This window comes from Anopheles nili, chromosome 2, assembly GCF_943737925.1.
Source record: "Anopheles nili chromosome 2, idAnoNiliSN_F5_01, whole genome shotgun sequence".
Lineage (NCBI taxonomy): Eukaryota > Metazoa > Arthropoda > Insecta > Diptera > Culicidae > Anopheles > Anopheles nili.
The window spans coordinates 22,341,236-22,366,427 of NC_071291.1; the positions used below are offsets into that span (position 1 = coordinate 22,341,236).

At 47.7% G+C, this 25,192-nt stretch overlaps 7 protein-coding genes across 9 annotated transcripts; 3 read left to right on the plus strand and 4 right to left on the minus strand.

Annotated features, from left to right (window-relative positions):
- Nucleotides 1-174: 174 nt before the first annotated feature.
- On the minus strand, nt 175-682 carry LOC128732056 (U1 small nuclear ribonucleoprotein C). The gene has a single exon (XM_053825217.1). It carries the CDS (start codon nt 659-661, stop codon nt 203-205), a length of 459 nt encoding a protein of 152 aa, XP_053681192.1. The 5' UTR covers nt 662-682; the 3' UTR covers nt 175-202.
- Nucleotides 683-1,002: 320 nt separating this feature from the next.
- On the plus strand, nt 1,003-3,366 carry LOC128731557 (deoxynucleoside kinase). Its single transcript, XM_053824687.1, has 5 exons — nt 1,003-1,086; nt 2,086-2,419; nt 2,499-2,617; nt 2,696-2,847; nt 2,920-3,366. Exons 2-5 carry the CDS (start codon nt 2,103-2,105, stop codon nt 3,070-3,072), a joined length of 741 nt encoding a protein of 246 aa, XP_053680662.1. The 5' UTR covers nt 1,003-1,086; nt 2,086-2,102; the 3' UTR covers nt 3,073-3,366.
- A 299-nt stretch (nt 3,367-3,665) lies between these two features.
- Nucleotides 3,666-5,661, plus strand: LOC128731712 (CUE domain-containing protein 2). The gene is made up of 6 exons (XM_053824844.1): nt 3,666-3,803; nt 3,895-4,072; nt 4,154-4,298; nt 4,380-4,593; nt 4,657-4,829; nt 4,910-5,661. Exons 2-6 carry the CDS (start codon nt 3,907-3,909, stop codon nt 5,100-5,102), a joined length of 891 nt encoding a protein of 296 aa, XP_053680819.1. The 5' UTR covers nt 3,666-3,803; nt 3,895-3,906; the 3' UTR covers nt 5,103-5,661.
- A 124-nt stretch (nt 5,662-5,785) lies between these two features.
- On the minus strand, nt 5,786-9,053 carry LOC128720134 (V-type proton ATPase 116 kDa subunit a 1-like). 3 transcript variants are annotated; one of them, XM_053813782.1, is made up of 6 exons: nt 8,693-9,053; nt 8,097-8,621; nt 6,659-8,026; nt 6,374-6,578; nt 6,135-6,306; nt 5,786-6,055 (listed from the first exon to the last, which is right to left on the minus strand). In XM_053813782.1, exons 1-6 carry the CDS (start codon nt 8,807-8,809, stop codon nt 5,959-5,961), a joined length of 2,484 nt encoding a protein of 827 aa, XP_053669757.1. In that variant the 5' UTR covers nt 8,810-9,053; the 3' UTR covers nt 5,786-5,958. The 3 variants fall into 3 exon arrangements, with proteins under 3 accessions (XP_053669757.1, XP_053669756.1, XP_053669755.1); XM_053813781.1 differs by having other exon boundaries at nt 6,650-8,026; XM_053813780.1 differs by having other exon boundaries at nt 6,629-8,026.
- Nucleotides 9,054-10,709: 1,656 nt separating this feature from the next.
- LOC128720716 (V-type proton ATPase 116 kDa subunit a 1-like) lies at nt 10,710-14,429 on the minus strand. The gene is made up of 7 exons (XM_053814408.1): nt 14,071-14,429; nt 13,681-13,974; nt 13,401-13,607; nt 12,752-12,834; nt 11,207-12,660; nt 10,969-11,140; nt 10,710-10,887 (listed from the first exon to the last, which is right to left on the minus strand). The coding sequence occupies exons 1-7, from the start codon at nt 14,185-14,187 to the stop codon at nt 10,794-10,796; spliced, it is 2,421 nt and encodes an 806-aa protein (XP_053670383.1). The 5' UTR covers nt 14,188-14,429; the 3' UTR covers nt 10,710-10,793.
- Nucleotides 14,430-15,459: 1,030 nt separating this feature from the next.
- Nucleotides 15,460-16,816, minus strand: LOC128731934 (methylthioribose-1-phosphate isomerase). Its single transcript, XM_053825091.1, has 5 exons — nt 16,685-16,816; nt 16,374-16,609; nt 16,159-16,308; nt 16,043-16,095; nt 15,460-15,977 (listed from the first exon to the last, which is right to left on the minus strand). The coding sequence occupies exons 1-5, from the start codon at nt 16,814-16,816 to the stop codon at nt 15,493-15,495; spliced, it is 1,056 nt and encodes a 351-aa protein (XP_053681066.1). The 3' UTR covers nt 15,460-15,492.
- A 2,272-nt stretch (nt 16,817-19,088) lies between these two features.
- LOC128730547 (uncharacterized) lies at nt 19,089-24,730 on the plus strand. The gene is made up of 9 exons (XM_053823600.1): nt 19,089-19,113; nt 19,249-19,540; nt 19,641-19,821; nt 19,954-20,020; nt 21,151-21,277; nt 21,409-22,034; nt 22,242-22,535; nt 22,600-22,790; nt 22,865-24,730. Exons 1-9 carry the CDS (start codon nt 19,089-19,091, stop codon nt 24,617-24,619), a joined length of 3,558 nt encoding a protein of 1,185 aa, XP_053679575.1. The 3' UTR covers nt 24,620-24,730.
- Nucleotides 24,731-25,192: the final 462 nt, after the last annotated feature.

Genomic DNA, 25,192 nt, shown 5'->3' on the forward strand with positions numbered 1-25,192 from the left:
TATTTGAAAATCGAGAAGTAGATGGGTATAATAATTTTATCTTATTAGATCCACGTTATGCAGGTTTGACTGTTATTATTGAATGAGTTCTCTAAAATAAAAAAAACAGCAAATATTTAGTTCTCTTGTCATTCATATTTCTATATTTGTGGTACAAGTACAATTAGGCTTATAGATTGAGAAAGAAAACATTATTATTGATTTAGTTCTTCGGGTTAAGCTGCGGAGGAGCTGCGTTCATTACCGGAGGCCGCATCCCAAGTCCCATCGGAGGCATTCCCATTGTTGGCACCATCATCGGAGGTGGGCGCATTCCCATCATTGGCGGCGGAAGCGGTCCATTCGGGCCCATCAGTAGCGGTGGTGCGCCAGCGGGCATGCCAGGCATTATGCCTGGCCTTGGCGGCATGTTCATTGTCGGAGGTGGAATGGATATGTTCGGCTTTGGTGGTCCAGTGGCAAACGGATTCGGAGCTATCTTTCCTGCTTTATATGCGGCTGTCGTTGCATCGATGAGATGCTGAGCTTGCTCCTCCATCCATTTCTGGTAGTAGAATTTAACGTTGTCCTTGTGTTTACGTCCAGTGCAATGCGTTTTCCGAACACTTGGGGAATCGTGTGTAAGATAGGTATCACAATAATCGCAATAATATTTCGGCATCGTACTAAGTTTAGCTACACAATGAAAGTAAACAAATAATATTAGTTTCTCGCCTAGCTATCGTTCCACGATTGACAGTTGTCAATGTTAGTTTGATATATCTTGTTTGAATTTAAACTCTTATGGAAAAACTTAAGTTAAGTAGTTCTAATTAGCTGAAAATTGATTGATTTTCATCAAATTTGAATTTAGAATAAATCCAATATAAAAATGTTCGTGAAATGTTTTTCAGCATTGAAATTTAGTTTCATCTGGAATTGATCTAGATCAATTTATAAGCTCCCTGGAGTAGAATAGAATACAGCTCAAATGATTGACTGAATATTGTTTACAATGTGCGTCGTAAACATTAAGGTACTTGTTTCGGCTCAAATAGTGCCTTATTGTACTGTAGATTCATGAATGTTCTTGAACAAATCGTCAAGGTAAAATGTTGGTCAAAACGAGTTGTCTGATCTTTCAATCATTTAGATTCGTCAGCTACAGTCGGCTTGGTAAGGAATACGTGTGTGCGATAGTATAAATGATGATTGTAGCTAACATAGTGTCTTTTATGTCGAACGCACAAGCAATATTGTAAAAAAATCAATTGGCAGTTATACGGTCAATCATGGGCTGCCTAAAAAGGCACTTATTGAATTTATTATAAAATATCTAATATCATCTCGGATGGCTAGGTATTCGATTGGAGACACCAAAATTACCTATTTGTTTCAATTGTACTGAGTTGGTTAAGAAGATTAAATGTATTACTCAATTGTGACTATCAGCAGCAAAATAAGTAAAACGTATAAGGTGATATAGTTGGTAATATACGATTCTGAAAAGAGCAAGTTATGTTTGTATAAATGTATGTCTAATCTTGTACATAACATTTCCATCCGTAGATTTGAGTCCGTTCATGTAAACAAGCAATATTAGTAAACACTTTTGGTTTTTTCGTATATATAGAAACCGGTATTTTTAAAATATTTGATAACTTTGAAAAACTAAGATGCAGGTTTAGGATGGTTATGAGTGTGTTTCGATAAAGTATAAATTAAAATGAGATCAATAGGATCTATGAATAATTAGTCTAGTATAGAAATTACGGTTGTGACGCAAGTTTTGGCGGGTTTGTTACAGCTGCTGAGCTACGCTTTGACAAACTTGAAAGGTTGATTTTTCGCGCTCAAAACAGTTTTTCATTCGTGTTTTTCGTGTTAAGTGTGCATGTCGACGCTACGCAGGAAAATTTTATTGTTTGACCTAGCCTAGACTATCTGTGGTAGTTATAGACAGTTATTATTAATTCTATCTTAACATTTTTAATTGTACCTTCATTTGGTACATCCTCATTCCGTTTATTTTTGTAAGAATAGACTTGATATTTTATATGCAATCAAAGTGGTACTAACCACATTGTATTTCCACTTATTTTTTAGGACGCAATATTTATAGCATGGCTCCAATCGCGAGTGAAAAGTTGGGAGCTGGTGGCAAGAAACCCTTTACAGTGTTCGTGGAAGGCAACATCGGCAGTGGCAAAACTACGTTTTTGAACCATTTCCAAAAATTTGACGACGTTCATTTGCTCACAGAACCGGTGGAAAAATGGCGGAACTGTGCTGGGGTGAACCTACTTGATCTTATGTACAAGGAGCCCCAGCGTTGGGCGATGCCATTCCAAACATACGTTACATTAACTATGCTAGATATGCATACCTGCCAGACTGACAAACCGGTGAAGCTGATGGAGCGATCTCTGTTTAGTGCAAGGTAAAATTCTTAATCCATTTTATGATTATATATAGGATTGTCTTACGATATTCATGCATTTACATACTGTTTGACACAGAAATTGCTTTGTGGAAAGTATGCTTGCTTCCGGTTCGCTGCACAAAGGAATGTATAATGTGCTGCAAGAGTGGTATGATTTTATATGCTGCAACATTCACATACAGGCGGATTTAATAGGTAAGTTAAAAAAATTACTTGAAACCCCTGGATTTGGGACAGTGCTTGTGACGTGTTCGTATTGTTTCTTATGTTTAGTTTATCTTCAAACGAGCCCTGAAGTAGTGTATGATCGCATGAAGGAACGTGCTCGATCGGAAGAAAGCTGCGTTCCGCTCGAGTACCTCAAAGAACTACACGAGCTACATGAAAACTGGCTCATCCACGGTACTTCTTCTCGTCCTGCACCGGTAAGCATTTTTTGTTACCATTTTAGAATATTTAATTCAGTGATTCCTTTTACACACAAATTGTTCGTCCAGGTGCTGGTACTAAACGCAGACCTAGATTTGAACACCATTGCGACGGAATATGAACGGTCGGAGATGAGCATTTTGAAACCGATCTTGATAGAAAATACCAATCAGCATGCCGTTCTTACATCCCCAGCAAAACGATCTAAGACGGACTTCTGAACGGCTGGTATTATCATTCATATATTGTGTAATCTTTTCCTTATTTACCATTAGAAATAGATTCATTTTTCGACGGTTTGTGTCGATCTTTTGACCAGCAGCACGTGCGAATTTACACGTGGGTTTGCAATATATGTATTTCTGCATTTCTGTATATGTCATAAACTACCGAATGATGTTTGTCAACCAATATTTTAAAATAGTTCATTTATATTTTTCAATTTAGAAAATTCAATTGGTTAAGTGCTGTACTATGTTTGTAACTTTACAACAGTATATTTAATTAACTATGATAGTAGCTTCACATAAGCTCTCGTGTTGAAAAATTGATAATAAATAAAAAGTATTCCAAAAAAGAAGAATGAATTTTTGTTGTCACAGGAAAGTTTCGTTGTACTTTGTACATTATATTTGGTGAAATTAAATTTGTCGGTTTTTGTGCTATAACGTTCCAGAAAACTTAGCGTTCCTGAAAGGAGCTGTCAGATGCATTTAAGTGAAACATATGCTGGCAACACTGGCTTTGTTTGGATGTTTGGGATTAACAAAAAATAACAAATCTCGCCCTGCAGAATCTACCACTAAATTGTTCTGGAATTATCTGTGAATATTCTGTGTATTATTGTGTAATTTAAACGGTAGTTGAGCGTTAGATTTGCATTTTTAAAGAGAAACGTATCGAACAGTACCGCAGAAAGGGAATTTTACTCGGATAAACAACTCGGAGGGCGGTAAGGATTATCGATTTTTTACAGTCCATATGTAGTGTAGGCTTTATCGGCTTTTTTTGGTTTCGCGGTGCAATTAATGTGATATTTACAGAAAAACTGACCAATGACCAATATTGAGCAGCACCATGACGTGGTTAAGGAAAGCTTTTTTCTCTTCATCCGGAAGCATATACCGAAAGCGGATTTAAGTATCGTAGACGAAATCGTCCTCTCATACGTAATATCAATCCTCGAAGAAGCTTCCCAGGACCCCTGCTTTGATGTTGAAGGTAAACATAAAAATAGAAAAATATGATTTGATGCATTTTGCATTCGCTTACAATGGTCGATCTTCGGTACTTTGTAAACAGGTTTCATCGAGATGATGTCGGCGTACTTTAACGAATTTTCCAATATCGAACCGGAAACGGTATGTGCGTGGATTTTTGAGCTGGAAAATCAGATCTCCAACAAGAATCCGATCTCAAAAACAGAATCAAGCAATTTATCTCTAAAGTACGTACAATGAGTATCTGTGCTAGGTTCGAATGTTGTAATTGAAGAACTATTGAAGACACACTTTTTCTATCGTTAAAGTTCGCTCTCGTTGGTCGATATGATACCAGAGGAGAAGTTACGGGGTCGCCATTCATCTGAAAGCGATCGTGAGCCAATGGGAAACGATTCGCACAAACGAACCCATCATCTGTCCGATAGCGATGGAGGATCAACTGAAGGATGCAATTACGACCTCTTTGCCGAGCAGTGTGACATTCTGCAGGAAATGTTCCCCGATAGTTCGTTCATTGAGGTAAAAAATAGATAGTAAAGTTTGTAGTTGTGGTATCGCTCACTCCTGTAATAATCTTTACAGGTAAAGCACTGCATTTTAATAGCAAATGGCGATGTCGATCGAGCAACACAGATTCTCCTGCATCGCCAAGAAGCTGGCCAAAGCCTGAAGGGACCGTCGAATAATATGTTGCAGGCCAGCAAACCTCACCAGCAGGTAGACGAACATGAGCTTAAAAATCGTATCATCTCAAAGTATGTATATTCGACTCGCTCGTGAATTTGCGCAAAATTCAACAATACCTAACTATCGTCGTTTTGTTTTTCGCTTCAAGATATTCTTACGTCGACAAAGAGGACAACCGAGAGTATAAGCCGGTGGCCCCGAAGGTCGAACCGAAGAAAATGATCCGGTATCGAGACAATAAGATCGTTTCGTTTAAAGGCGAACGCTACACGGAAGTGTCCCGCCGGGGCGGTGAGGAAGAGACTGAACTCAAAAAACCTAAGAAACCTATCTGTCCGTAACTAATGATACTCATCGACACTCTCACTAGTTCATAGCGAAACGTTAAGAGCTTCATCGAAGCTGTAGTCGAATCTGAACGCAGAAGCACCGCCCAGCAGCAGCAGAAACGCCCCGCAACGGATGGCCACTGGTGCCTGCGGCGGTGCACGGAACCCCTTCCCCGTGTAAACGGCCGTTTGCCGTCATTCTCAAGACTTACAGTCATTCTTCTCGAAGTAAAATCACATAAGCATACGCGTTGTAGTGGATGGAAAGATCTGAAATGTTCAGTATGAATAGAGGGTGTAAGAGAAATTTGGTATTTTAAGCGACCTTATTTCTCCGTATTTTATAGTTGTACAAAATGTTCGTACGTTAGTCAGGGTAATTTGTCAGAATCAACTGTACTTAACTTATATTGACGACTAGTAACATTACCGTTGTGTGTGGTATTCAGTTGACTAGGTTTCTGACGAATCATACCGATATTTTATGGGTTAGTACGCTTAGTTCCTTGCAAGAGAAACAATGCCGCTTCCTCCTGCAATCCTTTCCTTTGTATTCATAGATAACCGTAATAAGTGTATAAAATAATAATAATTATAATAACGAAAATAAAATAACAGCAAACATTATAAATCATGCCTGGTACAATAATGTCATCGGTGAAAAGAGGAACGCAAATGAACGGAATTTGTTTGAGTTTGATATTTAGTGCAGTTTGGGTTGCATTTGCAGTTGCACTACAACTACGGTTATTATGGGGCTGTCGGTTGATTCCGATCGATTTCGTGCGAAATTGCATGAAATTCGATTACCCCTTCAAATACTACCATGGTGCGGAGAAAGTGCATTTTAGTGCAGTAAGTTCAATGACTACTCCAGATCCTCATCGCTGTCAATGATCATTTTGAACGAGAATGGTTGGAAGCCGTAACCCAAGCCCTCGTAGAATTTGCTCATGAACTCCACCCTGCAGAAAAGAGATATTGATGCGGGAGATCAATGGCGATGACCCACCCATTGTGGCTTGCAAACGTGTCGTGTCTTACCAATGCAAACGCAGTGTGTGCAGGAATGCGGACAATCCTTCCATCATGACCAGGATGGCAAGGGTAAACAACGACCAGGCTCCAAATACAAAGAACAGCATGATAGCACCTTTGTACGATGTCTGCTTCAGACCCATCGATAGCACCATGTTCCAAAGCACCTCCGATAGCTCTGAAGTAGAATAAATAAGCAAATTTGTATGCTATGTCGAAAATCAGGACCTCTCATGTAAACTTACGGGCATGAGCGAGGGACAAAGCCCACAGGCGGAGGTAGGACGCCGTGTGTGACACAGTACTTAGGACATATTCGATGGTATGGATGGCCTGGTGGATAAAGATTTCAGCCATCGGTTCGTCGTCGTGTGAGTCGTGGGGCTTTTGACTGGACGTGTGATTAGAGTCGCCTCCCTGATGAACGTCGCCATTGTTGGGGATCGGAGTCTGTGTGAAAAACAACAGCCAAATGATGAACAAGTTAGGAGTTATTTTGCAACTCCTTTTCGAAAACTTACCGGCGACACATTCTTACGCTTGTACATCAAGTAGAATGGTTTTCCAAGCAGCATCCAAGGGATACACAACAACGAAATGAAGACAAACGTGCGCTGCAGTTGGTTTTGGAACGAGAACATGAACTCATCGCATCCATGGAATGGTTCGGTGTGCTTGAACAGCATCATGTTGATGAACATAATCAGCACGGACGGTGCACAGCCGGGGGAGCGGGGCTGATAATCGGTCTTGGCCGTATACGCAATCCACTTCATGAACATCATGAACACCATGTACGCGAACAGCAACACAAGGAAAATGATCTGGGGCATAAACTCCAGTACGATGCTGATGCGTTTCTTGAAGAAGTTGTGATTAACCGTGCTCATGCACACACCGAAGATCATATGCACCACGCCGAAGATGATCGAGAGCTTCATCTTGTAGGAGTTGAGGAAGATGATCTTATTGCTGGCCAGCTGCCATACCGGATCGAGCCCGATAGGATAGATCTCAGTGTCGTAGTCGGACGTGCCCGGGTTAAGCGTGAGGTCCTTATTGCTCATCACGGTCGAGGTGTTGTAGCCGATGCTCCAGGCCGATCCGAAGATGTTCATCGATTTCGAAAAGACATCATTGTACACGAAGCCGGTGTACATCGAGAACAGCCCCATCAGCAGGATAATATAACGGCCACCGAAAAAGATGTTCCAAATTTCGTTGTTCGACTTCTTGGCACTCAGCTTCTTCTCGCACGTCACCATCCACAGCCCGAACAGTGCCATAATTATACCGTGGCCCAAATCACCGAACATGATGCCAAACAGGAACGGGAACGTGATGATCGTATATAGAGCCGGGTTCGCCTCACGGTACGAAGCAATACCGTAGGCGTCGATCAGGTTCTGGAAGCCACGCGTAAACTTGTTGGTACGGTTGTACGTCGGTGGCGCTTCGTTCGTCTCGATCACGTTCAAAAAGGACGGTATTGTGGAACCGACCGCAGCTGACCCGTCCGAAAGGGCCTTCTGCACCTTCGGGAGATCCGGCACCGGCACCCAGCACTCGCCGATCAGGCATTTCTTCGTGACGTCCATGTTGAACAGGTTCAGCGTGTGGTAGATGGCTTTCATCTTCTTCACCATGATGCGCCAGTTGAACAGCTCCTTGGCAACGGTTGCTAGCACGATCGAGCGATGGTCCTGCGTTTGGTTAAGCACCATCTTCAGGTCCTCCAGACGCGTGCACACACCCTTCACCATCTCCGTTCGTTCGGAGCCTGAGCTTGGGCAAGGATACAACGACACGTGGTACCCAGTGCACACCTTCTTGATACGTGCCTTCAGTTGTTCGCCTTGGAAGAACGCTACAAACACGGTTTTGAAGATCTCATTACCCTACGTGAGGAAAAGAACGTGCGTAAGATCGAATTTCGCAATTCCTTACAAGACACTATCGCATGCTTACCGTGGACGGATCCTCCAGTGGCTCCTCCAGTTCAACCTGGCGCAGGAAGATGTTACCGCGCGAAATGCGCCACAGCATCCGCTCGAATCCTGGCATCTTCTCACGCTGAATCACACCGGCCACGAAACCGAGTCGGCCACGACTTTGTGCCGCTGCCGGATCCTCCGCGATCAGGTTGCTCTTGGTCGCGTCCGTGCTGACGATCACCTCTTGCTCAAAGAAAAATGACTGCGTCCGCTCGAGCACGTGCTTCAACTCGGTCAGCTCGAGATAGTTGGACTTCAGGTTGACCGCGTTCTGCGACAGCTCGAGAATTTCGTTCTCCGTCTTCTCGAGGCGCGTCTCCAGGTCGATGATTTCGCGCGGATTCGGTGCCCGGGGCCATTCGTCGACGGAACACTCCGGTATCAGGACACTGTCCTTCTTAACCTCGCCTTCAACGTAACGCAACTTGCGCTCCATTTCATCGCAACGACGGACCTCGCTGACGAACTTCCGCTGGAATGCATTCACATCGATGTTCAGCTGTGCAGGAGTCAAAAGGAAAAAGCGTTACAATCCGGTTTCATGCGTTAGGGACTTACATCGGGTCTTACATCGCGAAACTGCACCGCACCCGTTTCTCCAAGCTCCGAGACGGACGTATAGGCCGCCTCTGGCTGGATAAACATCTGGCACAAGGCCATCTCCTCGCTTCGGAACATCATAGCCATCGTGGGGCCGGTTCAGGTCACACGCACTGGATGGAATCTAGATTGGACGTGGCTGGAAGATTGCAAGAAGCACCAAAATGCGGTATCAGAAGCAGCCAGCCAATTGCCATCAATTCACTTAATTCTACAACAAAAGCCCTCAAAACGCCCGCACTTTCCCAATGCTCGTTCTCGTGAGCATGATCCCGTGATCGTTCACCGTTCAGCAGCGGATGGAACTCGTGACGGAGCTAGACACCACGTGACCAGCACCGTTCGCTTGCGATCAGCAATATTCCACACGGCCGTTACGAATTCAATCACCTGACCCAATCGAACGGGTGCTCTTACTTTGCACCGATATTCGCAAACACCAGCCGACCGTGGACCGTGGTGGCCTTGTGCCACGGTTCCGACGGATATTAAAGTTCAAGGACGAATACGGCAACGCGATCGAGCGCGTTGCTGCTCGGAGAATGCTGTATTCCGGAAGAGTGTCACTGAACGAATGTCGATCGAAGCCCGGTCCAGTCGAATGCGATGCTGTCCCGGTTGCTCCCCACCATCGTTTTAGAACTGTGGAAGCACGAAGCATTGCTCTGAGTGGGGATGTCAGCCGGAAGAGGCTTCTTAAAGTGCGTGAGTAAACACTGCACACCACGCACCGGATCGATCGAGATCGGGCTTGGTATAAGTGCGTCATCGATGGTGCTTTTGTCTATCCATCGCTGGTATTGTTTTAGTTTCGTATCACCGTAGTTTCAACCCGTGGGGCCATTTATCAATGTAGCCTCTTTCACTGGGCTGCGGGTTTAACGTTTACTTACGACACAAACCGATACGATCGCGAGGCTCCGTCACGTGGTGGTGGTGATAGCTGTCGATTGCTAATGTAAATTTTCCCGAGCTCCCGGACGACCGATGGCACTCGTTGCTTCGACCGGCACTAATTTTCACCGCAAACAACCACCGTACAACGGCCCGCGGCGTTCGATCATGTGATGGAGTGCCTTTTTTTGCTGCTGATTCGAACCCTCGGGCGGTTGCAGTAGACCCGCGATGGTAGCGCGCTGTTATCACATGCAAGTGATCGCGGACCAACACCGGCACCCGCACGCGATCGAGAACCCGAATACTATCGACGCCGCGCACGATGTTTGCGTGGAGGCGAACTGCGTATGGTGCGGGTGCGCTTGCACCAAAACCCGATCGTAGTCGCGGAGTAACGCGGTCGGAAGGTCACGCGTTCGAATGGAGCGAAGGCTTTTCGGTTGGCTTGGCCGTCGCCATGATCTAGCGCGCGGGTTTGTTGCGATCGATCTGAGCCATTTTTGGTTTTTAGCTGGATGGTTGTGGTGGTGGTGGTCGTAACAGGCTACTCTCGGCGAGTGCATTCGCTGTGTGGCTTGTAGGTACGCACTCGCGACGGGGTTAGTAGAAAGTGGATTAGTAATTGTGGCTGTGTTTTTTTTAAATCTAGCCCAGTAAGGTATGACGGGAAACGCCTTGAGATGAGCACAACACATCTGTTTCTAACGCCATGTTGGTGTGCATGGTAAATATTTGCTGTTCTACTACAAGCGAGAATATAATAAGCCAGGTACTAGTAGTAGGTATATAAGAAATCAAATAATTCCCACTGATGGTGTGAGCACAGTTGGTCAAATGCGGAAAAACGCAGAGCATAATTTTATTTTTTCAAAATGTAGGGTTAATGTGCAAGATTGAAAACTCTCCTCTGCATTCTGTATGATAAATCGATATAACAAATTTTAAACAAGTTACTAAATCAGTTATTTTATTTATTTTTTATAGGTTTTATAGATGTAAACTCTATTGGTGCAATTGGCAATTTTTTTTTTGCAATTTTCTTTCACTAAGATTATGTGGATTTAAGGATATACCAGTTGCAGTATGTTGTTGCATTCTAAACCATCGTTTATTTGGTTAGCAGTGGTTTCTACATGAAAGCGCATATAATTTTGCTGCAATCTGCGTTGGCCGTTTACTCAGCTTCTTCCTCTTCCAGTAGCGCTTTGAAGGAGAACGGCTTGAAGGCGTATCCTAGACCTTCGTAAAACTTGCTCATAAACTCGACCCTGAAGTGGAGGGAGTAAAAGAATAAATAATTCCATTAAAAACCGTCAGAAATCTGCTGCACCAAGGCTTTTGTTCCATACCAGTGCAAACGGAGGGTGTGTAAGAAAGCGGACAGACCCTCCATACCGACCAGGATACCGATAGTCAAAACGGACCATGGCCAGAAGAGAACCCAAATTAGTATGGCCCCGATGTAGGAGTCATTCTGCAATCCTATCTGGAACACCATGTTCCAGAGCACCTCCGAAAGTTCTGAAATGATATTGGCATTGGAATACTTCAAAATTTTTGTAACCAGAAGAAATCATAAGAACTTACGGGCGTGTGCTAGCGAAAGTGCCCACAAACGAAGGTACGATGCAGTGTGAGAAATGGTACTCAAAATGTACTCGATCGTGTGGATTGCTTGATGGATGAAAATTTCACTCATCGGCTCATCGTCATGGTGATTCGACGACGATTGATGAGCCGGTTCCGCTACATGTCCGGTGCCCTTTTTCTTGCGTTGAACCATGATGTAAAATGGCTTGGCCAGCAGCAACCACGGGATACAGATCAGGCCCAGCACGATAAAGATGATCTGGAGCGTTTTTTGGCCCTCGAACATGAACTCTCTGCAAGTCGGAAGCGGCTCCTGGCTCTTGAACAGCATCATGTTGATGAACATGATCAACACGGACGGTGCGCAACCCGGCTTCAGGTGATCCTCATCGGTGACGGCGGTGTACATGATCCATTTGAAGAACATCATGAAGCACATGTAAGCGAACAGCAACACAAGGAACATAATTTGTGGGATGAATTCCAGCAAGATATTTTCTAGCCGGTGGAACTGTTTGTGATTGACCAAGCTCATGCACACGCCGAAGATCATGTGCACTACGCCGAAGATGATCGACAGCTTCATCTTGAACGAATTCAGGAAGATGATCTTGTTCGTGGACAACATCCAGAGCGGATCCAATCCGTACCAGTACACCGTCTCAGAATAGTCCGTCGTGGGGTTCAGCTGCAAATCCTCGTTCGTCATGATCGTGGAGGTGTTGTAGTTGATGCTCCAGGACGACCCGAAGATGTTCATTCCCTTCGAGAAGATATCGTTGTACACGAAGCCGGTATACATCGAGAAGATGCCCATCAGCAGGATGATGTAGCGACCGCCGAAGAATAGCTGCCAGATTTCTTCCTTGTTCTTGGCCAGCGATTTTTCCCACAGCACCATCCACATGCCAAGGATGAACAGAATCATGCCGTGGCCCAGATCGCCGAACATGATAGCGAACAGGAACGGGAACGTGATGATCGTGTACAGGGCCGGGTTCGCCTCACGGTACGAAGCAATACCATAGGACTCAATCAGGTTCTGGAAGCCGCTTGTGAACTTGTTGGTGCGGTTGTACGTCGGTGGTTCCTCGTTGGTTGCAATAATGTTTAGGAACGATGGCACGGCGCTGCCAACGGCTGCCGATCCGTTTACGAGGGCGTTCTTTACGTCCTGGAGACCGGCCGTCGGTACCCAGGCTTCCCCGAACAGGCACTTCTTCGATACGTCCACGCTGAACATGTTCAGCGTGTGGTAAATGGCTTTCACTTTTTTCGCGATGATCTCCCACGTTGGAACCTCCTTGGCAACGTTCAGCAGTACGCGTTGCCGCTGATCCTGCGTTTGACCGAGTACCATCCTCAGGTCTTCGATGCGCGTCCTCACGCCACGGAGCATCTCCTCGCGTTCGTTGTACTCGTTCGGGCATGGGTACAGAGCGGCGTGGTAGCTGGATGGAGAGACGAAAAAATGAAGGTAGAATAAAAAGAAAATGTTCAACAACCCCTCGGCCCATCCAACGGATGCATTTCCAAACGTACCCAGCGCACACCTTCTTTACACGGGACTTGAGCTGTTCGCCTTGGAAGAATGCCACGAACACAATCTTGTGAACCGCATCGCCCTGCATCGGAACAAGATAAAAAAATATCAGTCAACAGATGGTAATACTCCGTAAATAGAGATATGCCGTTGGTCGGTTTCATGTAGCACACGTCATTCGAAAAATTGAGGCCAAAAGCGACTTATCTGCCGTAATGTATCCGGAATCAAGAGTCTCTCGTATTAATTACATAATTGTTACGGCCTACTGAATCATGCGGGTGCAAATACGTATATGTAAAACGTAACAAAAGCTCAATTCAAAGCCTAACAGACGATGCTTTCACTTTTGTTAACATTTTGAAAACAACTTGTTCGATTTGTTCGATTTGTAATAAACGATTCCTTTGGAAGCAGCGCAATCTCTGGGTAAAACCGTATCAACCTACGCCAGTACACCTCGTGATCTTATCTGCAGCAACTCAACAACCCCATGTGACCGGTGATTCGAGGCTCTTTGGCTTGTGAAACACTGTACAAGACACCACTCGATCCATGGAACCAAAAAGATAAAACCTATCACACCGCATACACCGTGTCCACCGCATCCATGCTATCGGTCATCGATTTGGCTCCTGGGGAACTTACCGTTTTCGGATCAACCAGTGCTTCCTCCAGCGTTGCTTGACGTAGGAAAATATTACCACGTGACACGCGCCACAGCATTCGCTCGAAACCGATTACGCGTTCGCGCGAAATCACTCCTGCTACGAATCCTAGCGGTTTGCCATCGTTGGCCGCCTCACCACCGGTTGCCTCCAGGTTCTGCACGTTTGATTTGTCCGAGAAGAACACCTAAGGATCGTCAAATATAGTCCGATTTAGTTCCGCACAGAGTGGATCCCGGATTTTTTTTGTTTGCGCTTACTTGCGTCTTTTCTAGCACGTTCTTCAGCTCGGTCAGCTCCATGAAGTTCTGCAACAGCGCATGGTTGTTCTCCGACAGCTCAACGATCTCATTTTCGGTCTTCTCGAGTTGCGCCTCGAGGTCGATGATTTCGCGCGAGTTCGGCGTGCGTGGAATAACTTCCGGCATCTCCGGGATTGTCACGGAATCTTTCAGGATCTCGCGCCGGATGTAGCCGATCTTGCGCTCCATTTCCTCGCAGCGCCGGATCTCGCTGGTGTACTTCCGCTGGAACATGTTGATGTCCCCGTTCAGCTGTAACGTGTGTTTGGAAAACCGGAAAGCTTATTCGATCGCCTGCACGTTGATAGCTATCTTTCTTAAAATGCCCTTAAAGACGATGGTACTAACATCACGGAACTGCGCTATTCCTAGCTCGCCCAGCTCGGCTACTGATTGGTAGGCGGCTTCCGGTTGGATGAGCAGCTGCACCATGCTCATCTCCTCACTTCGGAACATCGCACCCATGGTTGCGGCCTGGGTTTAGTGAGGAAGTGTCCTTCCTACAAAATTCTCGAAACCGATACTGAAAGGAGGAACACTCCTTTTAACCACCGAAAGGATAAAACGAACACACGCGAAGACTTGGAAGCACTTTTCAGTTTCTCAACTGTCCCGTTCCACTGCTGGGCAGCTTCTGCTTCGACGAGTTGTGAACAATCTTGGAAGTGTTCTGTGATAGCGATATCTTCATTTTCCTCCGCTGACAATCATTCCTGGGTGATAAGAGCGTCACGTGAGATTTAAGGTACTCGGGAACCTCGGTTTGCTATATGGTAGCTTGCGTCTGGCATGTGACCTACAGCAATGCTCAAACGAGACATTAGCCCTGTGTGTTATCTACAAAAATGCTTCCTCTACAATTAAATTTTAAACCATAGCTCCTTTTGGTATTATATCACCATAAATTGCTACAGTAAAAATCAATGCAAAGTACCACAGTGCACACCGGTAGGAGATAAAATGTCGATATCGGAGCAACAATAAAGGATTCAACTAATGTGTCTAAATAATGTAGCTTCCAGGGCTCCATAAATCTCCCGAAGTCACAACGCGGTCCATCGCGACACTAATCCGTGATGAAATGCTGGTTTTAGGTAAATCGGTTGTTGAAGGGCTTTTTCGGTACACTCGACGGCCTATATGAATATGATAACGATAAGCGATAACGGAATGCCTCGCGCTCACATCGTCGCTTGATGACGTGCGGGGTATTTACTAGCCCTGCGGTAATGGAGCGCCCTTTTATCGGTGAGCAGCTGCACCGCATATACAGAAGCCTCCAATTGTTACGCTAATTGAAAAACAATCCGCACGTAGGGCCAACGCATACAGGGCAAAGCATTGCAATACCGCTGCCGTTCTATTCATACCCAAGCACGCTATCTCTGGCAATTAGCGTACAGATACGAAGCCCGTGTGCTTTTCTGTAAGTGTGGCTGTACAGCTGAGTACGCACAAGTTGTTGGAATAACAGCAAACATGTAATTTTCTTTTGAAATGAATAATTAACAAATCACTTCAAATCGAAGCATTAACTCCACACAAAATAGCTTTTTGCCTTTGAAAAGTTCTACATAATTTGTGTATTTTTTCAAAATTTGATTCGATCTTTTGGAGAAATTTGAATATGTGAATATGATGTACTCCCTTGGCACTTTTCTGTTTTTTCGGTGATATGGAATGATTAGATAACTGTTTAGTAGAAAAAAAAGAACACGCTAGACACTTGGTTATGAATAATTTTTATATGCTTCATAACAAATGGTCCATTCATTTCGGTTTGACCTTTTCGGCCAACTCGCACGGTTTGAACACACCACGCTCGGTGATAATGCCCGTTATCAGTTCAGCAGGAGTGACATCAAATGCCGGATTCCAGCAACCTATCCCTGGAGCCGCGATCCGTTGCTCGCCAATGTGCGTTAGTTCGCGTTCCGGACGCTCTTCGATTTTGATCTGTGATCCATTCTGAATTGCGACATCAATAGAGGTGAAGGGGGCCGCCACATAAAAGGGCACTAAGTGATGTTTCGCTACCACGGCCATCTGATAGGTACCAATTTTGTTGGCTGTATCACCATTCGCGGCCACGCGGTCTGCTCCCACGATGATGGCATCGATTTTCCTGCTTTTAAGCAAAGCGGCCACCATGCTGTCAGTGATCAAAGTAGCAGGAAGCTTGTCGTGAACAAGCTCGTACGCGGTTAGCCGCGCTCCTTGGTTATACGGTCTTGTTTCGGTGCAGAAAACATGATCTAACAAAATATGAAAAGCAACAACGTGAGCATGTTTTATATGCCTCAAATTTCGCGAGATATACCTAGAAGATTCCTTTCATTTACACTTCTTATCACACCTAAAGCGGTTCCATACCTATAAAGAAGAAATTTTGTATAAAAAATCAATAGAATCCATTGTTAGCAGAATTATTGTTACCCTGCTGTTGCCAGTGAACCGGTATTGCAATGGGTAAGTAGATTTAGTGGTCGATCAACTCCTTTTAGCAGTACATTCGCACCATTGTCACCTATTGCGCGATTGTCATTTATATCCTTTTCCAGCATTCGTTCGACAGATTTAATCGCCCTATAAATATCATCAACACGTGGTATGTTTGTTTGGATTTGTTGAAGGTGAAATAAATCTCTTACTCTTGCTTCATGCCATCAACGTATACTGTTTCGTTGGTAAGCAGATCTCCAGTCAGTGTTTTCAGGTCATCCGCTGCCAACTTTAGATTGACTGCAGTCGGTCGCGACGTGACCAAGTATTCCAGATGCTCGACGATTTCCTTCTTGAGAGCCTCTTTCGTGTCGTACTGTTTATCGTATATTTCGACCACAAGCGATAAACATCCAACAATTGCTATGGCCGGAGCACCTCTCACCTAGCAGTAATTGTACAGATTATTTATTTACTTTTTCAAGATAATTAGTAAGGGTTACTTTACGCTCCGTCGTACCTGCATCTTGTGAATCGCACTCCATCCATCCTTAACTCCGGTGATGGGAATGTATTTTGACTCCGCGGGAAGTAGAAGCTGATCGAGAATTTGCAGCTGACCAGCTTTGTACTTGATTGCTTCGAGAGTCATTTCCTGATTGTACGCTGTTTCTGAATTCACTAATTTATAGAAAACTTGCAGCAAGATGAAGCACGAGCTTATCACGTAAATATTGTTTACTTTCGCGCGCTTTGTGACGTTTGTGATTTGACAGCAAGTTCAGTGGCTCTCAATGCAGTACGAAATGAACTATAATTAGAGTTATTTTAATTGTGAAATATTCTTTGTTTGCATTTTACGTTAGGCTCAGGATGTAAAATACTCTGTTCCAATTTTACAGTTTTCAAAACAATAATGTGTATCATCTAATTATTTTACCTACGGAAAATAGTTTGAACGAAGCAATGCATATGCTTAACCATGTTTTGAATTTCCATGACAATTCATAATCGTTTTCGCGCGTAAGCACACGTGGTTCACTCTCACATGGTCCTAAACGTAAAACAGACTTGCTGGAATCATAGGAAAACGGTTACCGGCTATTTTTCTTGCAATATAATCGTTATGTTGCGCTGATAAGGTTGACTATGAAATCAAATAACGTGCAGGATACAATTTACAACCCAACTTCCGTTACACAGTGTAAAGCAATACGTTAAATTATTTCCGACCACGCTGTGGAGTCATCCGAGCCCACTATCTTCCACACCAAGGGTGCATGCAAGCGAGCATAAGCAAATGCATTCAAACCGGCATCAGCATACATGCTCTCTCATCTTCCCTCTTGCATTTTCTCTCCTTCTCTCCCTATCTTGTTTGTTTGCTCCGGCATCGGGGATATTCCCTGCATCAGGGATGCGCAACATGTGCCGCGCACTCCAGCCCTTGTGGCTTATGGGCCATTGCGGGTGCTCGGTCTACTCTTTCCCTTTCACGTAGCACATGGCGCAGGCCCTCGAAACCTGCGATGCGGTTGCTGCGCTCGCACATGGGTTCCAGACGCGTCGAATGGAACCCGGAACCCTCTGCCAGCCCTTGATCGGTTCAACCAACCCCACGCACTGTCCTGCTCTCCTGCTCGCGCGTTCTCTCTCTCTCTCTCTCTCTTGTTCTCTCGCTCTGGTCTCGGTGTAGCGCGAAAAACCATACGCTTACAATATGCGTGCGCATGTGGGGTGCATGAGGGCGATGTGGTGCGCATGTCAATAAGCAGCGCGTCCTAAGCGGAAGCAGCACAAACGAAGCCATCCCAGCGCAACGGAATGGAACACCACAGGAACGAGCGCGAGAAAAGGAGCGAGCAGCGGCACGAGAACTACAAAAAAAACCTCCATCAAACCAAACGATGCCATGAAAACATACTCGAAAATATAACCAAATCTCACCAGCCCGCCAGGAGCTTGTCGTGCGCAAAGGAGCGAGCGAGAGCCAACGAGCGCGACGTAAACATTACATGCCTGTAAAAACGCACGCACAATGCTGGTGTTGGCGGGAGGATCGGTGGCCGCGCACAGTCTCAACTACTGCGCGATGCACGCGTGATGATGAACGACCGCCGAGGATGTGTAGAAGCCGCGTGAACGTGACGGAAGCGAGAAGAAATGTCTCTTTTCCGTGCCAGTGTGCCAGGCCTGCCCGAGACGGGCGCAGTTTAGTTTTAGATTAGATAATTCGATCAGATGCTCGCCGTCTCCGTCGGGTCGGTTGGCCATCGTTTGTCACCGTGCCGTAGTTAAGGATAGTACCGCGACCGGGAACGACGTCGCGCGAGTTCACCCGTAAGTGGCGATCGCAAGATAAGGGCGTGCGGTTGTGTGTGTGTGGGAGTGTTTTGTGCGGGCGTCGGATGTCCGATTTCGGTTCGATCGGTTTTTTCGGATCGCCCCCGGTCATTCGAGTGTCACCGAAAAGTTGCCCTTTGTCATTGGGTGTGAGACGTGCGTGCGTTGTCAGAGTCACGAGTGAGTACGCGGTGAGAACGAGGATCGTTCACGAGTGAACGAGTGAGTTTCGAAGCTACAACATAAACAAACACACGATCGATCGAAACGGCAGCCAACACGGCCCTTTTGGGTTTCCGTGTGCCAATCTACGGCCCTTTCTGGGACACTCCGGAACTGCCGCTTTCCTTCCCCACCACGTGTGGGTGTATTTGTGCGCGCAAGTGCCTGTTGTGTGTGCGATCATCTCGGGATCATCGCCAGTCGAGTGAGCCAGTGAACTCACTTGCAGTCGCATCGTTCGCTCAGTGCAGCTGTGGGCGTGTGGGATGCAGTGCCGTTAGGGTGTTTGGTTTTTCTCGCGACAGAGAAAATTTTCCCCCACTCGTCCTCCCAGCCACCCCCAGGCAGTCAGTGCAATCATGGAGCCACTCCCGTTGTGTTCAGGTGAGCACTTTTTCTGTTGTTGTTGCTTTCTTGCCATCGCCTTGGCTTCATGATTGCATGATTATGCTCGAGTCCGATTTTTCAATTGACTCCCTCGCTCCCTTCTCCCCCCCCCCCCCTCCGTGCTCGTTGCAGATAATCCCAACTACTTCAATGACGATGGTGCGTCGGTCGCCGTCTCGGAGCAGAAGAAACACCGATTCTTCCATCTGAAGCGCCTGGTGACCTACTCGAAGCTAAAACGCTCGGCCACGATCGAGGGCGATCGGGCGGGATATGCGGAAGCCACCAGCCCCGCCCGTGGTCCATCCTCGATCTATCGCTACCGAAGCAACAGCGCGTCATGTTCGGGCGTCTCACCGGATGTGGCGTCGGGGCCCTTGGCGGGATCTCCACCATCTGCCGTTCCACCATCGGTGCCGTTTGCGTAAGTGCGGCTCGCATTTCGCGCTAATCGAGAGCACTTTGTAAACATTCCACCAAAACCCACTCTCCGTTCTCTCTTTCTCTTACCCCCTTTGCATCAGGACCGGCCGAGCGGGGACGCTACCAGAACGCCGCCGACATTCCTTCGGGACAACGACGCATCGCCAGCAGGCGCAGCTTCATTCGCACCATCAACAGCAACAGCAACAGCAGCAGTTGCAACCATTCGAGCACAATGGCGGGCGCGAGGGCATGTTGAAAAATGAAACCTCCATCGATGAGGTAAGTGTGTGTGTGTGTGTGTGCCGGGTCCGTGTCCGGGTTTCATTTCCATCGGAGCGGAAGCGCGTCGTAAAGTCCTTATTGAGGGAAATCCACTCGAATGATCGGGGTGTGTTGGCTTGTGTCTTTCAGGTGCCCAACTCACCTGCCCCCAAGGCCCCCTGCCATCCCGTGGGCAACGCATCCGATTCGGGTAAGTGCTGGAAGCAAAAACATCTCTCCTTCCCATCTCCCCGAAAATAGAGACAGCGAACAAACAAAAAAAAACCCCGGTTCCGTTCTCCATAAAGTGCGTCTCCCCGAGAAGCGCTGTTGTCTTTTTCGGTGCGTGGAAACAAAACAAAAACCCAACCCCCCACCCACTTGGCAAAAGGCGCGGGCGGAAAAGCGAAGAAAAGTGCCATTCCGCCTTGTATGGCGTGCGCTTCCCGCACTGAGCGGTTGATGTCTATTTCCGCACACACACACACACGCGCGCATTCGCTTGCGACCATTTAGAACTCGCGGACGGCATCCCTATCATCTGGCCCACCCCCTTACAGGATCCCCCCCCCCCCCTCCGCTGTTCTAGGCAACATACTGTCATTCAACACATCTCGCTTTCTCTTGCTCGTACTCTCACTCTCACTCTCTCTCTTTCTCGCGTTCTGGAAGACGGTCTTTCCTTCCTGCCCTTCGTTGAGGGGTGAAAACGGTCGGCAAGAAACGGTGGTGCGGTTCCGGTGAAGAGAGAGAGAGAGAGAGAGAGAGAGAAAATAACGTTACGCCATGCATTCAAATTTGCCTCCCCTTCTCCCCTTTTCCACGTGCCACCCATGTCAACCACCCCTTGCCACGAAGGGAAGGGCTGTTTTTCTTTATTTTGATCACGTTTCATCGGGCTTGGCTCGTGGTGCGCTGCCAGTTCCACCACGGACTTGCATTGTACACAGGAACGACCGGAAAACAAACACATTAAACAAACACAAAATCACCTACCCTCCCCTCTCCCACCCCACCCGTCTACGACCCCCGCGAGTCCGCAAGGATGATGACGAAGATCAGCGGTGGCAGTTGATCGGCGCGATCGTGCTTTTCCAGCGATCATTTCATCCACCGGCGGCTTCGACGACTCGAGCGCGCGAGAGTTGTCTCTTCGCGCGACCTCCTGCCAGGGTCACATTTCAAGCCCCAGCCGCGTCACAGCAGTGCCACGGTACCTTCAGAGGGTTGACGTTCCATCCGCGGCACGTCAAAGTTCGCGATCGCAAAATTGCTCCCTTTCACAAAACCTCGCCCAGTACCGGCTCGCCCACGAATCCGTGACTAATCTCGACATCATTCCAGGAGTGCCAGTGGCCGCGATGGACGTGCTGTTTGTGACGGCACGCCACAGCGAACATGGCATGCTGTGGGTGAACCATCTGAAAGTTTGCTTTGACAAGATCACCAAACAACGTGGCCGACTTCCGTTCAAGTGAGTGACAACGCGTTCCGGATCGTATCGCGGGGCGATCGCGTCTCGCGTTATCGGACCCGTGCTGACGAACTTTGAGTGATTATTTTGTGGGTATTTTTTGTTTGCCTCTCTCTCGCCGAATTGTGTAGGTTTCTGCACGTCAAACTCGACGAGGACGCCATCCCGCAGCCGGTTCACGTGATGCAGCAGTGCGAATCGACCAAGCTACAGATAGTGGTGCTGTGTCCGGCCATGTTGGGCCTTTCATCGATGCTTTTGCACGCGAAACTTAGCTCACTGCTTAACCCGAACCGTGTCCTTGGCATGCTGCTCGATGTGAGCGAAAGTGCCGCTAGTGAGTTTGCTAAAACTGCCCTGCCAGGATATGGCCGTTGGAGGACGTGTTCGGTGCGCGAAAAGGATACGGCTTTTGTGAGCGAGCTGCTTGGCATTGCTACCGATATCCTTGGGAAGGCGTTGCGCCAACAGACGGTGTTACAGCGCACGCCATCGGGTTCGGAACCGAAGACACCTACGACCCCGACAGGACCGATGGCAGGAGCGTTGCCGATCACCGCAGGACACCGTTCCCACGAGGCGTTTGTGTTGTTCCCGCGCAAGGTGAAGGTGGGCCAGAACAAGATCCTGCTGATCCTGCACGAACCGCTCACGAAGGAGGATTGGATAAAGATCAAGGTGGAAAAGGCGGACCAAACGATCGAGATAACGAACATCAAGCGGCGCAATCCCTACACCATTCAGTTCTGTGTGCCAGGTAAATGGGTGGGTCCGTGGCATATGCGCGGATCTTGGGATCTTTCCATTCCCACCTTCGCTCTTCGTGGAACAGCTCCCGGGCAGCTGATGGGAAGACGAGACCGGAAGTGGCATATGGATGGATGGATGGATGGATGCATGGGAAGATCGACAACTGACGCTTTTTATTGTTTCGTTTTATGTTGTGCTTCACGCGATCGCACAGAAATCTGTATGGAGATCTCGATGATGATTAAGATACGGTTGGAGAAGAACAACGTCGATCTCGGGTATCGTCCGCTCAAGTGTGAGAGCCAGATGCGTGAGCTTGAGCAGATCCTGTCGTCGAAGGACGCCCCGATGGAGCTGATCTGTCAGTCGGTTGGTCTCTCGACGACCGATCGGGACAAACTCGATCTGCTGTTGCTGAAGGGCTTTCTGAGGAACGTTCCACCGAACTACAACCTGCTGAATTACGGCGGTGCTAGTGATGTCGGGATGGGATGCCATCGTGACATCTGTAAGTATAGCAGGTGGTGCAGACAGGCTACCAACGCACGATCACTCACTTGCTTGATTTATAGATCCAGAGGAGTACCCAACGCTGCTGCACTTTGCTGCCAAATGGGGTCTTGAGCGGCTGTGCATGCAGCTGATCGAATCACCTGGTGGAGAGATTGCGTGTGAAATGCGAAACATCGGTGGTCGAACGCCTTCTGACATCGCGGAAGTTGCGGGTCACTACAAGATCGCTAGTGCGCTTAAGAACTTCTCGGTAAGTACACTGGCTGGTATTGTCGGTTTTCTCCCACAACTAACTGATGCTTTTACATTCGATTCTTGCAACAGCAAATGAACGAGCTGACAACGATGTACCACTACTTCAAGGGCGTCAGTGGCCCAGACCAGGTGATGATCCAGCCAAAGCAACCTGCGGCCCAGAATAAAACCGATGCCGAGAAGATCCTGTCCCACGTGCATGCGCTCAAGCAGGCCGAAGGATACATCGATATGAGCTGCGCTAATGGAGCGGATCAGGTTGACGCCGGTGGTCGCGAAGTTGCCAACATGCACTACCTGAACGAACACTCATCGTCGGTAGGTGGCGAGTTAACACCACCCGGACCGGACGAAAAGGACGTGTGTGGTGAGAATGAGCACAACTTCGATGTAGCCTGCAAGACACCCGAACTTCGGCGGTGTAATGGTCGACCCGGTGAGTTAGCAAAGTATGACATCTTCAGCAACGAATGTTCGGATTTGTTGGAGAGCTGTGAGGCTGGTTCGACCGCATCGACTGATGGCGCCATCGGAGGAAATGGAGACTACCTGTTGCAACCCTCAAACGCCCCTTATACTCCACCCAGTCAGTCACCACCACTCGCAACCGCCGCGTGTGATGATGCAGCCAGTGATTACATGATACAACCGTCCAACATCCCGGTGCATCCGTATTGTAACGTGCCGGAACCAACGGACGAGCGGTCCACGCGACAGGACGACCAGACCAGCGGTTCACACGTGCGGTTGAGCTTCCGCAAGGAGCAACCAACCGAGGACACGTACGGTACGACGACTGCGGGTGTGCCACGACCAGTGCAGGAACCCCGAGCTGGCCGGTCGGTTGATGATGAGCTGCTCGAGATCATCTCCGACTTCAAGAACAACGTGTTCTCGATTCAGGAGGTCGAACAGTTGGTGACACTGTGGAAAAACCGCAACGACGTGCAGCGCAGCTTCCGCGAGAAGCAGGACCAGCTGCAGTGGATGCGAGAGCACTATGAGCAGATCCAGCGCGAGCTAAAGGACAAACTGAAGCGTCCGACACCGTTCGAACGCATGAGGAGTTTCTTCTCGCGTACGAAACCCTCTGGAAAGGGGAGTGGATCGAAGCGTCGTGGTGAGAATGCCACCGGTTCGACTTCCGGTGAACGTGCAACGCCGGATGTGTGCGATGAAATCAAGTTCTCGCTGGGTGGTGGTACGTCAGGAAGCGCGTACGCCGTCGTAAGACCACAGAGTCTTTCCCTGAGTCTGCACAGTATGGCAAGTGATAGCTCGGAACCAACCGGAAGTCGCGCTTCATCGTCGGGTGGCATCACACCCACCGAGAGTGCTGGAGATCGACGGCTTTCTCACAGCAAGTCCTGGCCCAAGGGTACACCGGAGAACGAGAATTACATGGTGCCACCATCACCGCGGCCTGTTAGTGAGGAACTTCAGCTAGTGCGAGGTGTCCGGTTGGGTTGTGGTACACTCGTTGGAACATTAAACCGATGCAGCAATGGCAGCTGTTCTAGCACCGCTAGCAGTCATAGTAGCCATAGCAGCAGTGGTGGCAGTGCTGGCTCAGGATGGACTAATTCCGGACCGCGACAGGAGGCCCACTACGTCATGTACCCGTCAAATTTGCCTGTGACACAGGGTGGCAGTATCAGCGGTTCAGAATACATGAACGTACCAGCTGGCAAGGACGAAGAGCGAGTCCTGGCACGTCCCAAACTGGGCCGAAGCTCGAGTGATGCAGGTGGACAGCATTTGGTCACCTTCCAGTCGATCCTGGAGTGCAACGAGAACGCCGACAGTCCTGACAGTGTCACCTGAACACGCGACCTGAACACTCCAGCTCCCAAAGGACTTCCAAAAAGGCATACTGACATGATACCATTTACCGTCTCCAGACGGCAGCTCTAGCTTGTAAGAGACGTATCCAAATAAAGATTGATGTAACGAATGTTCACGTGGGTGTGGGAGCCATTTTACATTAGCCAACGGCATAGATTCGTGCCACCGGGTGGTTCGGTTTCAGAAGTGCAGATTAATGGCACCCGTTCCCGGAGACAACCACACGTAAAGGCACGTAATGGTATGTGGCGTCGGCGGCAGGAAGCTGTCGGCAGGTGGAAGATGTCGAGGAAACCGAGGAGCAGGCCCTACGTGAAAGCTTAGCTAATATCCGTTTGATGGCAGATTGGCATGCATGTGTGCTCTCGTGATGGAGCCCGGAAGTACAATTTGCGCACGTGAACGTGGAAGCAAATCGTACCGGGAAGCGTCGAGGTTCGGGACGGGGCGTGGAAATCAATTACTTCTAGCGTTTTGTCGTCAGCTCTCGGCAATAAGCGTGGTTCGGAGGGGGGGCAGGGGACAGGGTGGAAGGGCTCGTCGACGTCTTCA

Coding starts and splice junctions, on each gene's coding strand:
- LOC128731557 (XM_053824687.1), top strand. CDS start 2,103: ATGGCTCCAATCGCGAGTGAAAAGTTGGGAGCTGGTGGCAAGAAACCC. Junction 2,420..2,498: donor CGATCTCTGTTTAGTGCAAG/GTAAAATTCTTA, acceptor TGTTTGACACAG/AAATTGCTTTGTGGAAAGTA. Junction 2,848..2,919: donor CTTCTTCTCGTCCTGCACCG/GTAAGCATTTTT, acceptor TTGTTCGTCCAG/GTGCTGGTACTAAACGCAGA.
- LOC128731712 (XM_053824844.1), top strand. CDS start 3,907: ATGACCAATATTGAGCAGCACCATGACGTGGTTAAGGAAAGCTTTTTT. Junction 4,073..4,153: donor CCCCTGCTTTGATGTTGAAG/GTAAACATAAAA, acceptor CTTTGTAAACAG/GTTTCATCGAGATGATGTCG. Junction 4,594..4,656: donor CCGATAGTTCGTTCATTGAG/GTAAAAAATAGA, acceptor TAATCTTTACAG/GTAAAGCACTGCATTTTAAT.
- LOC128731934 (XM_053825091.1), bottom strand. CDS start 16,816: ATGACTCTCGAAGCAATCAAGTACAAAGCTGGTCAGCTGCAAATTCTC. Junction 16,309..16,373: donor GTTGATGGCATGAAGCAAGA/GTAAGAGATTTA, acceptor TGATATTTATAG/GGCGATTAAATCTGTCGAAC. Junction 16,096..16,158: donor GGTTCACTGGCAACAGCAGG/GTAACAATAATT, acceptor TCTTCTTTATAG/GTATGGAACCGCTTTAGGTG.
- LOC128730547 (XM_053823600.1), top strand. CDS start 19,089: ATGGAGCCACTCCCGTTGTGTTCAG. Junction 19,822..19,953: donor ATGAAACCTCCATCGATGAG/GTAAGTGTGTGT, acceptor TGTGTCTTTCAG/GTGCCCAACTCACCTGCCCC. Junction 22,035..22,241: donor CATTCAGTTCTGTGTGCCAG/GTAAATGGGTGG, acceptor GCGATCGCACAG/AAATCTGTATGGAGATCTCG.
- LOC128720134 (XM_053813780.1), bottom strand. CDS start 8,809: ATGGCTATGATGTTCCGAAGCGAGGAGATGGCCTTGTGCCAGATGTTT. Junction 8,027..8,096: donor CACTGGAGGATCCGTCCACG/GTAAGCATGCGA, acceptor TTCCTCACGTAG/GGTAATGAGATCTTCAAAAC. Junction 6,579..6,628: donor TAAGTTTTCGAAAAGGAGTT/GCAAAATAACTC, acceptor TTTTTCACACAG/ACTCCGATCCCCAACAATGG.
- LOC128720716 (XM_053814408.1), bottom strand. CDS start 14,187: ATGGGTGCGATGTTCCGAAGTGAGGAGATGAGCATGGTGCAGCTGCTC. Junction 13,975..14,070: donor GAATAGCGCAGTTCCGTGAT/GTTAGTACCATC, acceptor CACACGTTACAG/CTGAACGGGGACATCAACAT. Junction 12,835..13,400: donor CACTGGTTGATCCGAAAACG/GTAAGTTCCCCA, acceptor GTTCCGATGCAG/GGCGATGCGGTTCACAAGAT.
- LOC128732056 (XM_053825217.1), bottom strand. CDS start 661: ATGCCGAAATATTATTGCGATTATTGTGATACCTATCTTACACACGAT.